This window comes from Cololabis saira, chromosome 19 (genome assembly GCF_033807715.1).
Source record: "Cololabis saira isolate AMF1-May2022 chromosome 19, fColSai1.1, whole genome shotgun sequence".
In the NCBI taxonomy this organism is placed as follows: domain Eukaryota; kingdom Metazoa; phylum Chordata; class Actinopteri; order Beloniformes; family Belonidae; genus Cololabis; species Cololabis saira.
In genome coordinates, this window is record NC_084605.1 from 32,407,519 (window position 1) to 32,417,784 (window position 10,266).

General features: G+C 39.8%; 2 protein-coding genes across 6 annotated transcripts; both read left to right on the plus strand.

Moving 5' to 3' along the window:
- Positions 1-921: 921 nt before the first annotated feature.
- LOC133419359 (dual specificity phosphatase 29-like) lies at positions 922-5,652 on the plus strand. The gene is made up of 4 exons (XM_061708492.1): positions 922-998; positions 1,123-1,252; positions 2,986-3,203; positions 4,144-5,652. The coding sequence occupies exons 2-4, from the start codon at positions 1,125-1,127 to the stop codon at positions 4,353-4,355; spliced, it is 558 nt and encodes a 185-aa protein (XP_061564476.1). The 5' UTR covers positions 922-998; positions 1,123-1,124; the 3' UTR covers positions 4,356-5,652.
- A 1,937-nt stretch (positions 5,653-7,589) lies between these two features.
- dusp29 (dual specificity phosphatase 29) lies at positions 7,590-9,665 on the plus strand. Of its 5 annotated transcripts, none has more exons than XM_061708488.1 (4): positions 7,603-7,983; positions 8,088-8,301; positions 8,382-8,608; positions 9,260-9,665. In XM_061708488.1, exons 2-4 carry the CDS (start codon positions 8,126-8,128, stop codon positions 9,463-9,465), a joined length of 609 nt encoding a protein of 202 aa, XP_061564472.1. In that variant the 5' UTR covers positions 7,603-7,983; positions 8,088-8,125; the 3' UTR covers positions 9,466-9,665. The 5 variants fall into 5 exon arrangements, with proteins under 5 accessions (XP_061564473.1, XP_061564472.1, XP_061564471.1 ...); XM_061708487.1 differs by having other exon boundaries at positions 7,798-7,983; positions 8,068-8,301; XM_061708489.1 differs by having other exon boundaries at positions 7,590-8,301; positions 8,382-8,658; positions 9,260-9,396.
- Positions 9,666-10,266: the final 601 nt, after the last annotated feature.

Consider the following 10,266-nt stretch of genomic DNA (forward strand, 5'->3'; position numbering starts at 1 on the left):
AGGTCAATACAGCTTTTTGTACCAGGATTTAAACATGTTTAATTTTGCTGTGAAATTGGACATTATACGATGTCTCGTTTCCTCCAGTATTCATTTAACAAACTACACTTTCTGGCATTTCCATGCTGGTTTTTTTTCTTTTCAAAACAAACAGGTATATGGTAGAAAACTGATGAGAAAAACTAATTTAGAATATAGATATGTTGTTTTGGCCGACAATAAACATTTAACAATCTCTAAAATGCTCATATGCAATTTGGAGACTGTTGGCTTGACTTACCACGAACACACAATGCAAGGAGGGAATCCTCTACCCTGCTCAAACAACATTTACTTTGTTTAAAATGGTCAAAAACTGAAGTAAAAAAAGGACAAAATGTTGTTTTATGCAGTATTTTGCCCCAAGTTCTTTTAAACAAACGACTCCCTCGCAGTGTTTAAGCTAATAAACCTGCTGTGGTCAAAATACAATAAAAGTGTCATAAAGCACATCAATATTTCAGAAACCACACCAGCATTATCACCCCTGCTGTTAACATTATAACTGTCTTTGCTGTATATATGATGCCTGCCATACAACATGTTTTTAATGCTTGATGGATGACATCGTTGAGCACTGGACACTTAGTGGTTTGTAAATTGGTTTAGTCTCTTTAGGTGAACTGCTGTTGAATTAAAAGGTGTCTTAGATGTGGTCTGAACTGTCAATATTAGCTGCCCACCATGTTTTGAATCACTTGCAGCATGACATCTGTTTAAACTGCAGTTGCTGTGCTGTTGAGTTAGTCGCAACACAGGCAACCTGGCTTCTGTCACTGTCATCTGTGGAATAAATAGTCCCCACTGCTTCTGCCCAGTCTCTGGTATGTTCAGCTGTCTCGTTCCAGCAGAGTAACGCTGATATCCAGCTCAGATGGAAAACAGAGCGTGCTGCGGCAGTATGGTTAGGGTTTAGTGCCGCGCCTTTTCCAAATGCCTGCAAGAAGAAAGACTAGCAGGTCAGCAACACTCAATTTTTCCATCCTTGGACCATATTTGGGAAAGTTATCTAAGCGTTCGCTGCATATCGAGTTGAATATAAATTGTGATCATTAAACATCAACACTGAGGTGATATTTGCAGATATGAGCTCAGAGGAGGAGTCAGAGTATCAGACACCACCCACCTGCGATCTGCTCAGCCTTCTGCTGAAGAACCGACACCCCACCGGAGCTGTCAATGAGGTCTGGCCCAACCTCTTTGTCGGGGATGCGTAAGTGACATTCTCACTTTGGGGCCCTGCTGCAATGTGGCGATCTGAATGTGAAGCTGTTGCTGCAAACAAGTTGAGCACTCGGCCAACTGATGAGACAAATATAAAATCTGTACATTTGAGTCAACGCTGATGCATTTTGCTAACATATGCCTCCGGCAGGGCCGGTTCTAGAAAATGATGAGTAGGGCTGCATCTCAGATCAGAGCGGGTGCACAAGCCTGGCACGTTATTCAACACTAAATCATGCATTTTCCCATAATTTCAAGCGGAATGATACTAGCAAAACAAGAATATTTAAAGTGTATTTCAAATGCTTTATTGCAGCAATATTGCTGCAGAACAAAGAAAATGCTACATTTAGTCTGGGCTACCTCACCAATCAGACAATCTAGCAACAGATGTTTCTTACCCTGAAAATAAAACATAGAAATTCAAACTAATTTTATCTATACAGCTCAAAACCATCACTAAACAAACCACCGTTGTCTAACTTGCTGGCGTGGTTGTGTTTGAACCACTTCCGAATATCCATTGTTACTTTGTGTTAACGGTGCAGCAGAGAGCAGCGTCTTGCTGGTGCAGGAAACTGCGCGCTGGACGCAGATGAGTCACGTACACTAAAGGCTGATTTATGGTTCCGCGTTACACCAACGCAGAACCTACGTAGAACCTACAGCGTAGGCTCTGTGTCGATTTAACGCGGAACCATAAATCAGCCTTAACGCGCGCGCACTTTGTCAGTTTTTTTTTCGTCTTTTCAACTGAGCATGCAAACACATAAACTGAGGGTGCAATGCATGCTTATGCACCCTCGTAGAACCGGGCCTGGCCTCCGGTTATATGTTAGGTGGTAGTCTAGTGCAGGGGTCGGCAACCCGCGGCTCTAGAGCCGCATGCGGCTCTTTAGCGTCGCCCTTAGTGGCTTCTGGAGCTTTTTCAAAAATGTTGTCCTTTTTTTTCCTTTTTTTCTTTTTTCCTTTTTTTCTTCTTTTTTCTTTCTTTTTTCCCTTTTTTCCCTTTTATTCTCTTCTTTTTGTTCTTTTTTCCTTTTTTCTTTTATCTTTTTTCCTTTTTAATCTCAACATTTAGACTTTTTTCTCAACATTTAGACTTTTTCAGGAAATTTTGACTTCTTTTCTCGACATTTCGACTTTTTTCTCAACATTTTGACTTTTTTCTCGATATTTTACTTCAACATTAATCTCGACATTTCGACTTTTTTCTCTGAATTTCGACTATTTTCTCGACATTTTGACTTTTTTCTCGAGATTGTACTTCAACATTAATCTTGACATTTCGACTTTTTTCTCGAAGTTTTGACTTTTTTCTCAACATTTCAACTTTTTTCTCAAACTGCATAATAATTCCCTTAGTTATAGCTAATATAGATACATGCAGCATGTGTTGCCTTCATTCAAATTTTTTGCGGCTCCAGACATATTTGTTTTTTGTGTTTTTGGTCCATTATGGCTCTTTCAACATTTTGGGTTGCCGACCCCTGGTCTAGTGGCTATGGGCTTGGGCTGGAGGACCAGGGTCAACCAAGATGAACCACCTTGGGCCCCTGAGCAAGGCCTTAACCCTAATTGCTCCATGGTGTGTGTCTCAGATGTAAGTCGCTTTAGATAAATGCATCTGCTAAATTACAGTGGTAGTAGTAGTAGTGGTTACAGATAAGGAATGATCGCTAAAAATGGCATTTGTCGCGTCATCTCTGATGTCATTCACAGGGCTACGGCTCAGGATAAATCCCTGCTGGTGAATCTTGAAATAACCCATGTGGTGAATGCTGCAGATGGCCAGCAGCGCATTGACACCGGGCCACGTTTCTACAAAGACACCAACATATCGTATTATGGCATAGAGGCACCAGATTGTAAACATTTTGACTTGAGCCCATTCTTCGCTGAGACGGCTGATTTCATTCATGAAGCGCTGAGTAACAAAGGTACAAGTCCATCTGAGCAACAGAACACAGAACCGGACCAGGATAGTCCATTAAATCATGAAACACAAATGTTATGCGTTATGAAGCTGATAACTGGATCACATAAAGTTGTTTCGCTGAATAAATGCTTTGTATTAACAACGTCAAGTGTCCCACTTTAGCTTTGTACATTTTACTACCGGTACTAAGCAGGCATTTTTATTTCCCTTATTTTGTTTTTCATGGATAAAATCACCTTTTATTTATTTAATAGCTTAGCTAAGACCTTTTTTTTCACCGTTAGGGCTAAAACTCTGCAGGAAAATTAATTAGGATCTTGGCTCAAGAGAATCCTTTAACAAATTGTACAACACGACTGTAAATAGGAGGAACTTTTAGAAGGAATAGTAATTCCTGTCTCGATTGCTGAAAGTGCAGTTGCCCTCTAATTAGATGTTCCTGACAAAACTGTCCTTAGCTTAACTTTACTGTCCTTAAAGGACAACTGGTTGTGCAGCAAAACGTTAAAAACAGACAGACAAATGAGACAAAGGACAAGAAATCAGTGCAATGCAGTGTGTACACAACATAAGATCGGGTATCCATGAATGATATAGCCATGTACTAACACAAAAACAGATAAACAGATGAAAATGTAAATAACCTACAGTATATTAATAAATAATAAAGTCATAATTAAATTAATCATGGATTATCCAAAGATTACCATGACCTGGATACATGAAAATCTGCACGGATATTATTGTAGTTATAACAATTTCCCCAATTCAAAAAAATCCTTCTTTCTGCCCACTATAATTATTAAAGAATATGGTTGTCAGTTATGCTCCTGCTCTATGTTACAGATCACAATTAATCCCATAATAGCGGTTATTCAGCAGAGTAAGCAAACGAATTCACAGCTGAAATTGTAAGTGGTTTCTGTCTTTTGTCCGTGCAGGTAAAGTTCTCGTCCACTGCGCCCGGGGAATCAGCCGCTCGGCCACTCTCGTGCTGGCTTTCCTCATGATCAACGAGGGACTTAACCTTGTGCAGGCGGCTGAGGTTGTTCGCAGGAGCAGAAATATCCTTCCAAATGTTGGATTTCTGGAGCAGCTTCGTCACCTGGATTCGACATTGGCTTGGCAGAAGAAGAAGGACATAATATTTTGAAATTGGAGGCGAAGCAACCTTGCAGGCTGTCAATGTCTTCCAGCAAATTGTTGAAAATGTAATCACACATTTGTGGACTTCAAAAAGCTACAGTACATTATAGTACGAGCTGTTAATGTGCAGTTTCAAGACTCCAACACAAACCTGCAGGTTTGATGCAGAAAAAAAAGAAAAGCCTGACTACCTAAAGTTTTGTTATAACATGATCCTTTTAAGCAACACAATGTAACTTTCAGCTTTTGCTGTCCTGTCCTATCCTGTCCCCGTCACGTGCATTTGTTTTGAGAGAAGACGGGACGGACTTTCAAAACTACTTTTCTGTTTCACCAAGTGAACAGACGGAACGTAAAAAAAAGATGTTAAACTGCTGGAAAGGAACTGGAATTTACCGGGATACCTTAAACAAGGAAGCCAGGGAGCGGTATATGGAGAAAATAATAATTAAAAATAATTATTAACGGTTTGGATCCATATGAAATCCCTACTAAAGAATGGAGCTCCTCGTCGGAGCTCCACTCTTTAGAAAGATTTACTGCCGCAGTTCTGCACAACCGACGTCTTACTACCTTGTTTAGGAGTGTTTGGCAGCTGCTTTGGTAAATGTTTGACTCGCCATGTGTTTCAATAAATTTGTATAATAGTGCAACATACAGTACATGTTTTGTATTACTCTTACTTTTTTCTTTTTTGTGTCCTATATTATGCGGAAGAGGCTCCGAGGCATGAGCAATATTTTTGTTTTCCTCGTGAGATAATTTTTTTCCTCTGCAGCTACAAATAGAGTTAATATTTTTTCCTCAACAAACTAGTTTTATCTGAAGATTGGGGTTAATCGCACCGCAGAGAGCTGGCCAGCAACTTTTATCCTCCGATAAAACTTTTATTTTCTTCGGTTTTTTTCGCTGCTTCGGCCAAGATACCAGCTTCTGCGGAGCTCTGCGCTCCAAGCCCCGCCCATTTTCGTCTCGACTACGAATCGGGAAGGAGGGGGAAGTGACGTATGCCGTAAAGCAGTGAAAGCCGTAAAAATTTGTAGTTTTTTAGTGTGGCAGGGTTCCTACCATGCTCCTCAAAGTTACATAGTGCCAGTGAAGGTGATACAGACCCCTCAGACCATGACAGAGGTTCATTAAACCTGTTGGAAGTTGATGTACCATCACAATGACTCTGGAAATATGATATTAAGGTGGACAAGTTACATAGTGCTGCTTTAAAGTCTCCCGAATGTAAATCTCCCAACCTGGTAAAAATTAACCATGATAAGAATGTTTCATTTAAATGTCTAAAAAATGTCAAATAAAATGCTTTGATTACTACGTTGTTTCAGCTTTGACACGGCCACCGTCTCCAGGACTAGAGACAGCATGTTTGTTTTTGGTTTTTTGGGGCTTTTTTGTCTGTCATGCCTCACAGCATGACAGAACTTCAGCTATGTTTTACTGTCAGAAGGGTGCTCTTTTCCTTGTGGCCTTTATTTCCTCACCTATAATCAAGCTGCTGCTCTGTAGTCCCACAGAGCTCCACTTCGGAAACGTCATCCCACAGAGACGGTGGTTCATCTGTGGACGTATTTGCAGTTTTCTTTTTGAACAGAGAGGAATCACCAGTCAGCTTGGTACAGGTCAGCCCGAAGCTTCCCTGAAATCTAACCTTCACACACACCTCTCCTCTTAGTGCCACGTCCTGGAAGCAACTTAAGAGATAGTTCTCTTCTTGGGGTCATTCAGTCATTTCAGACACTTTGTATTTTCTAACTATACAAATCTGGTTCATTTGCCTTAAGCATATTCTTGGTTCTGTGTTTACAATTTAAAAAGCTCTCATCAGAACCGTCTTACACTAATATTTATGATTTGTTTATTTAATAAGGTTAATAAGGTTAATAAGGTCCCCATTAGTCTGTACCATGGGAAGACTAATCTTCCTGGGGTCCACACATAGACATACAAAAAATTAAAATAATCACAACTCAAAAAGGGTGAAAAACATTCACTAGAATTCCTAAAATAATAAATTGAAACAAAAATAAAAGATTAAGTAACCAACCAAAAACATCCACATCTTAAGTAACAATATTTGCTACTATCACCAGATCTGTATCCACTTTTGAACAAAATAGTTTGCAACGACTTTATAATTTAAAATAAACTTATACTACTATACTATATATACACTCATAGCCTACAGTAATTTAGAATATATTTACTATTAAATTTATAATATACATACAATTTGCAAAATAATCACAATATATACCTAGGACCGATCATAGGTCATATGATTAACACTGTTGTGGAGAAGATTTAACCTCCACGATGCATTAAGCAGATCTTGACGTGTGATTCTCAAGCCCTGGCTTTCTGAGATGTTTGACAAATGTTTGATGCAGGAATGCATTTGAAGACAGTGAGCAAAAGTGCATTGTACGCATAAAAGCCGTTAAAATGCACAGAAACACTGGTGCCTTCCTTAAGCTCGTGTCTAAAACACATCACAACCAGTTTCGACTGCCAGGACCCCCGCTGCACTAGAACAACACAAAGACAGCGTATGTCTATAAATAAGCAATGCTCCACTTACTTATTCACATTTCCTCAAAATACGACGTCTTAACTGCTGCAATCCGGTGACGTACAGTTAAAACTGATGTGTCTGAAAAAGGGCTTGATACAAAATGACAAAAATATGCCAGCATGGTTCTGAGCGTGTATACAGATTCAGGTCAGACTTTGAAAAGAGATGAAACGCTGAAGCCATCTTAATAAGAAATGCTCTCCAGAGCTCACTGGGAGAAAGATGCTGTCAAAATAAAAGGAATTGGATATCACAGGTTTAATGATTTCACTGTCAGAATGAATGATGGCGGAGTATGAAGATAAGAGGGAAAAATAAAGAAGTCCGATGGTGTGAAAACTCAGTCTGACATGTTAGCAGCTTCATTCAACCATTCATCATCGCGCACTCACTTTTTTGGGGTTCACATTTAGATCTGTGAATGGACTATGCATATCATATAATGGGTGAATCAAAGACATCCTGAGATGAGAAACCTCATCTGTCTTACTGTCTGGCACATTTCAGCTCTCCTCTGGACCCCCGAGAGGCTAAAGGAGATGCAGAACATCCTTAAAGGGCGCTGTGAAGCTTCGCTTACACGCTTTCTCCCAGTGTCTGAAGATATGCAGAAAGGCTAAGAGAGACTGACACAATTTCAAGAAGTCGCTCACACGGCTGAGCAAAAGCTTAGAGTGCCCTGTTCATTCCAGCGAATATGGGTATCCTTTTGGCAAGTAAGAAGTTTGGATAAGCATGGCTTCCTGCCGGCAGTGGAGATTAAAGTTGTGTGTTTAGACGCGGATGGCAGGGACTGGCTGGGTGGAAGTTTTCCCCACAGGCAGAGAACATGGCAGCTAAGGTCAGGGGCCCGCCACATCACAGCCCTAAAAATATCCCTCTGCATTTGATGCCCCGTCACAGAGGCGGTTATACAATCTGTGCCCCGACTCGAGCCTGCCAGAACTAAGAACCTCACCGTGTTCTGCCTTTAAGGGTTGCTTCACAACAAGCTGTCAAAATGATGAAAACCAAATTCTGGAGTGAGAAAAACACGAAGGACCTCAATGTGTTGGTGAGTTGTGTCAAAGATGCATGTTAAAAAAATAATAAAAAAAAGAAAAAAAATACAAGTAGAGCTTTTCATCTCTGTGGAAAGGGCATTTCTTTTTCTTCAAGTAAATAAATCATGTGTAAGAGGAGTCAACAGTGAAAAAATGGCCTCTCACAAGTCGGGCACAAGGAAAAGCGCTACAAAAGAAGTGCAGGACTCCAGTCCGGCGGATGATTATGTCACACCTGGGGGCTATGAGCTGGACAAGATCCTCAACCGTGGGAGTGTGGCTTACACTCACGTCAACGAGGTCTGGCCTAATGTTTACATTGGGGACGAGTGAGTAAAAAGGCATTAAAATGACTGAACTGTGTACAATACGAGGGCATTAACGGGATACTCGTGGTGGCTTCTTGCAGGGAGACTGCAAAGGACAAGTGTAACCTGAAGAGGTTGGGAATTACGCACATCTTGAATGCAGCAGAGGGGACGTGGAATAATGTGGACACTGGTCCTGGTTACTATAGCGACGACATGGACATCGTATACTACGGTGTGGTAGCAGAGGATGTACAAACGTTTGACCTCAGCCAGTATTTCTTCTCGGCCACAGACTTTATCCACAAGACGCTCAGCAATCCTCAAAGTGAGACAATTTCAGCAACTTCACAGAAAAGTTCTGTTGGAGTTTCAAAGGTGTTAAAAGTATTCACATTCATTACTCAGGTAGATGTATAGATACTAGAGTTTAAAAATACTCCTGTAGAAGTTGAAGTATCATCTCAAGTTTTTTACTTGAGTAAAAGTATTAAAGTACTAGTTTCAAAACTACTTAAAGTATAAAAGTACTGGTTTCAAAACTACTTAAAGTAATGTAAGGGGGGAAAAAGCCATTAAGGACAAAAGGCATTGAAAATGAATGCGTCTTAGTATAATGCAAATATATTAAAAAACCATATGTGTACTATTGAGCATTAACATGTGTTTCAGAGAGCAGCAGATATCATGACTAGTTGCCTATAAGTATTGTAATGGTGCAAAAAGTCAAACTTCAGAGGCATGTTATAATTTATTTAGTTTTTTTTATAAAGGCCGAAATGAAAGTAAGGAGTAAAAGTAAAAAGTCGTCTGAAAAATAATTACTCCAGTGAAGTATAGATAATCAAAATTTCTACTTAAGTAAGGTAACAAAGTATTTGTACTTGGTTACTTGACACCTCTGTGGAGTTTTCACTTGAAGAGAAAAGCTCAGAGGTTTATGACGATGTGGGTTACATGACCCTTTGTGTATTTCCAGGTAAACTGCTGGTTCACTGTGTGATGGGGAGGAGTCGGTCCGCCACTCTTTTCCTGGCCTACCTCATGATCCACGAGGAGATGACGGTGGTGGACGCCATCGAGCACGTGAAAAAGCGCCGGCGGATCATCCCCAACTGGGGCTTCCTGAAGCAGCTGAGAGAGCTGGACCTCCAGCTCCTGGAGAAAAGGAAAAGCTCTTCATAGGAGAGCTATCTTACACTTTCAGATATTGTGAACTGTTCTAAACAAAGTCATATAAGGTCTCTTTGCAAATCATTCTGGATGTTCTAATCGAGGTTCACACCTTAAGTAATTTTTCATCAATAAATCATTTAAATTAAGTCAAGTTGGGTCCCACGTTTTTTTGAGAAAGGTCCTTGAAGGCAACTAGGGTCTCATGTAAAGTGAAACTTGAAATAAAATCCTTAAAGGTGTTTTACAAACTTTCATGTCCCTAATTATTGATCATACATTCAATTAATGGCAATTTAGTCATTAAATATTCATGTGTTGTATGCAAGCCTCTGGTACAACATCTAATATTTCTTTGGATAAAACCTCAACATTTTAATGTTCAAAGGAAGTAGTCTAATCAAAACAAAGTCAAATACTTTTAATCTTTAAGTGCTTTTATGCAGATAAAACAGCTCTCTGCAGCCCTGCGACAGACCTTTCAATAGCATTTCTTATGAACAGAGAACAATCAAATAGATGGTCAATCATAATTTATTTTTATGCTAAAATGTACAGCATTTTTAAGTGACTGACAAAAGGAGAAAAAAGTCATAAATACAAGAATGTCATTCTGTCCGATTTGTGTGCACATAGCCAGGTATTTCCCCCCTGTTCTAACCAGCAACTCTGTACAGGTACAAAGGCTACAAAAAGAGCAATATTAACAAAAACACAAATACAAGTTGCGTTTTACATGCAATCCATTAGCTTAGTTTGGTCTATTCACAGGCTCTATTCTTCTACACTTCGGTAAAATATAAATCCAACATT

What these genes read in the sequence shown, in the direction of transcription:
- LOC133419359 (XM_061708492.1), top strand. Translation starts at nt 1,125, where the DNA reads ATGAGCTCAGAGGAGGAGTCAGAGTATCAGACACCACCCACCTGCGAT. An exon ending in AACCTCTTTGTCGGGGATGC is followed by an intron (nt 1,253 to 2,985) that starts GTAAGTGACATT and finishes TGTCATTCACAG; the next exon opens with GGCTACGGCTCAGGATAAAT. An exon ending in TGAAGCGCTGAGTAACAAAG is followed by an intron (nt 3,204 to 4,143) that starts GTACAAGTCCAT and finishes TTGTCCGTGCAG; the next exon opens with GTAAAGTTCTCGTCCACTGC.
- dusp29 (XM_061708486.1), top strand. Translation starts at nt 8,000, where the DNA reads ATGCATGTTAAAAAAATAATAAAAAAAAGAAAAAAAATACAAGTAGAG. An exon ending in AATGTTTACATTGGGGACGA is followed by an intron (nt 8,302 to 8,381) that starts GTGAGTAAAAAG and finishes GGCTTCTTGCAG; the next exon opens with GGAGACTGCAAAGGACAAGT. An exon ending in GACGCTCAGCAATCCTCAAA is followed by an intron (nt 8,609 to 9,259) that starts GTGAGACAATTT and finishes GTGTATTTCCAG; the next exon opens with GTAAACTGCTGGTTCACTGT.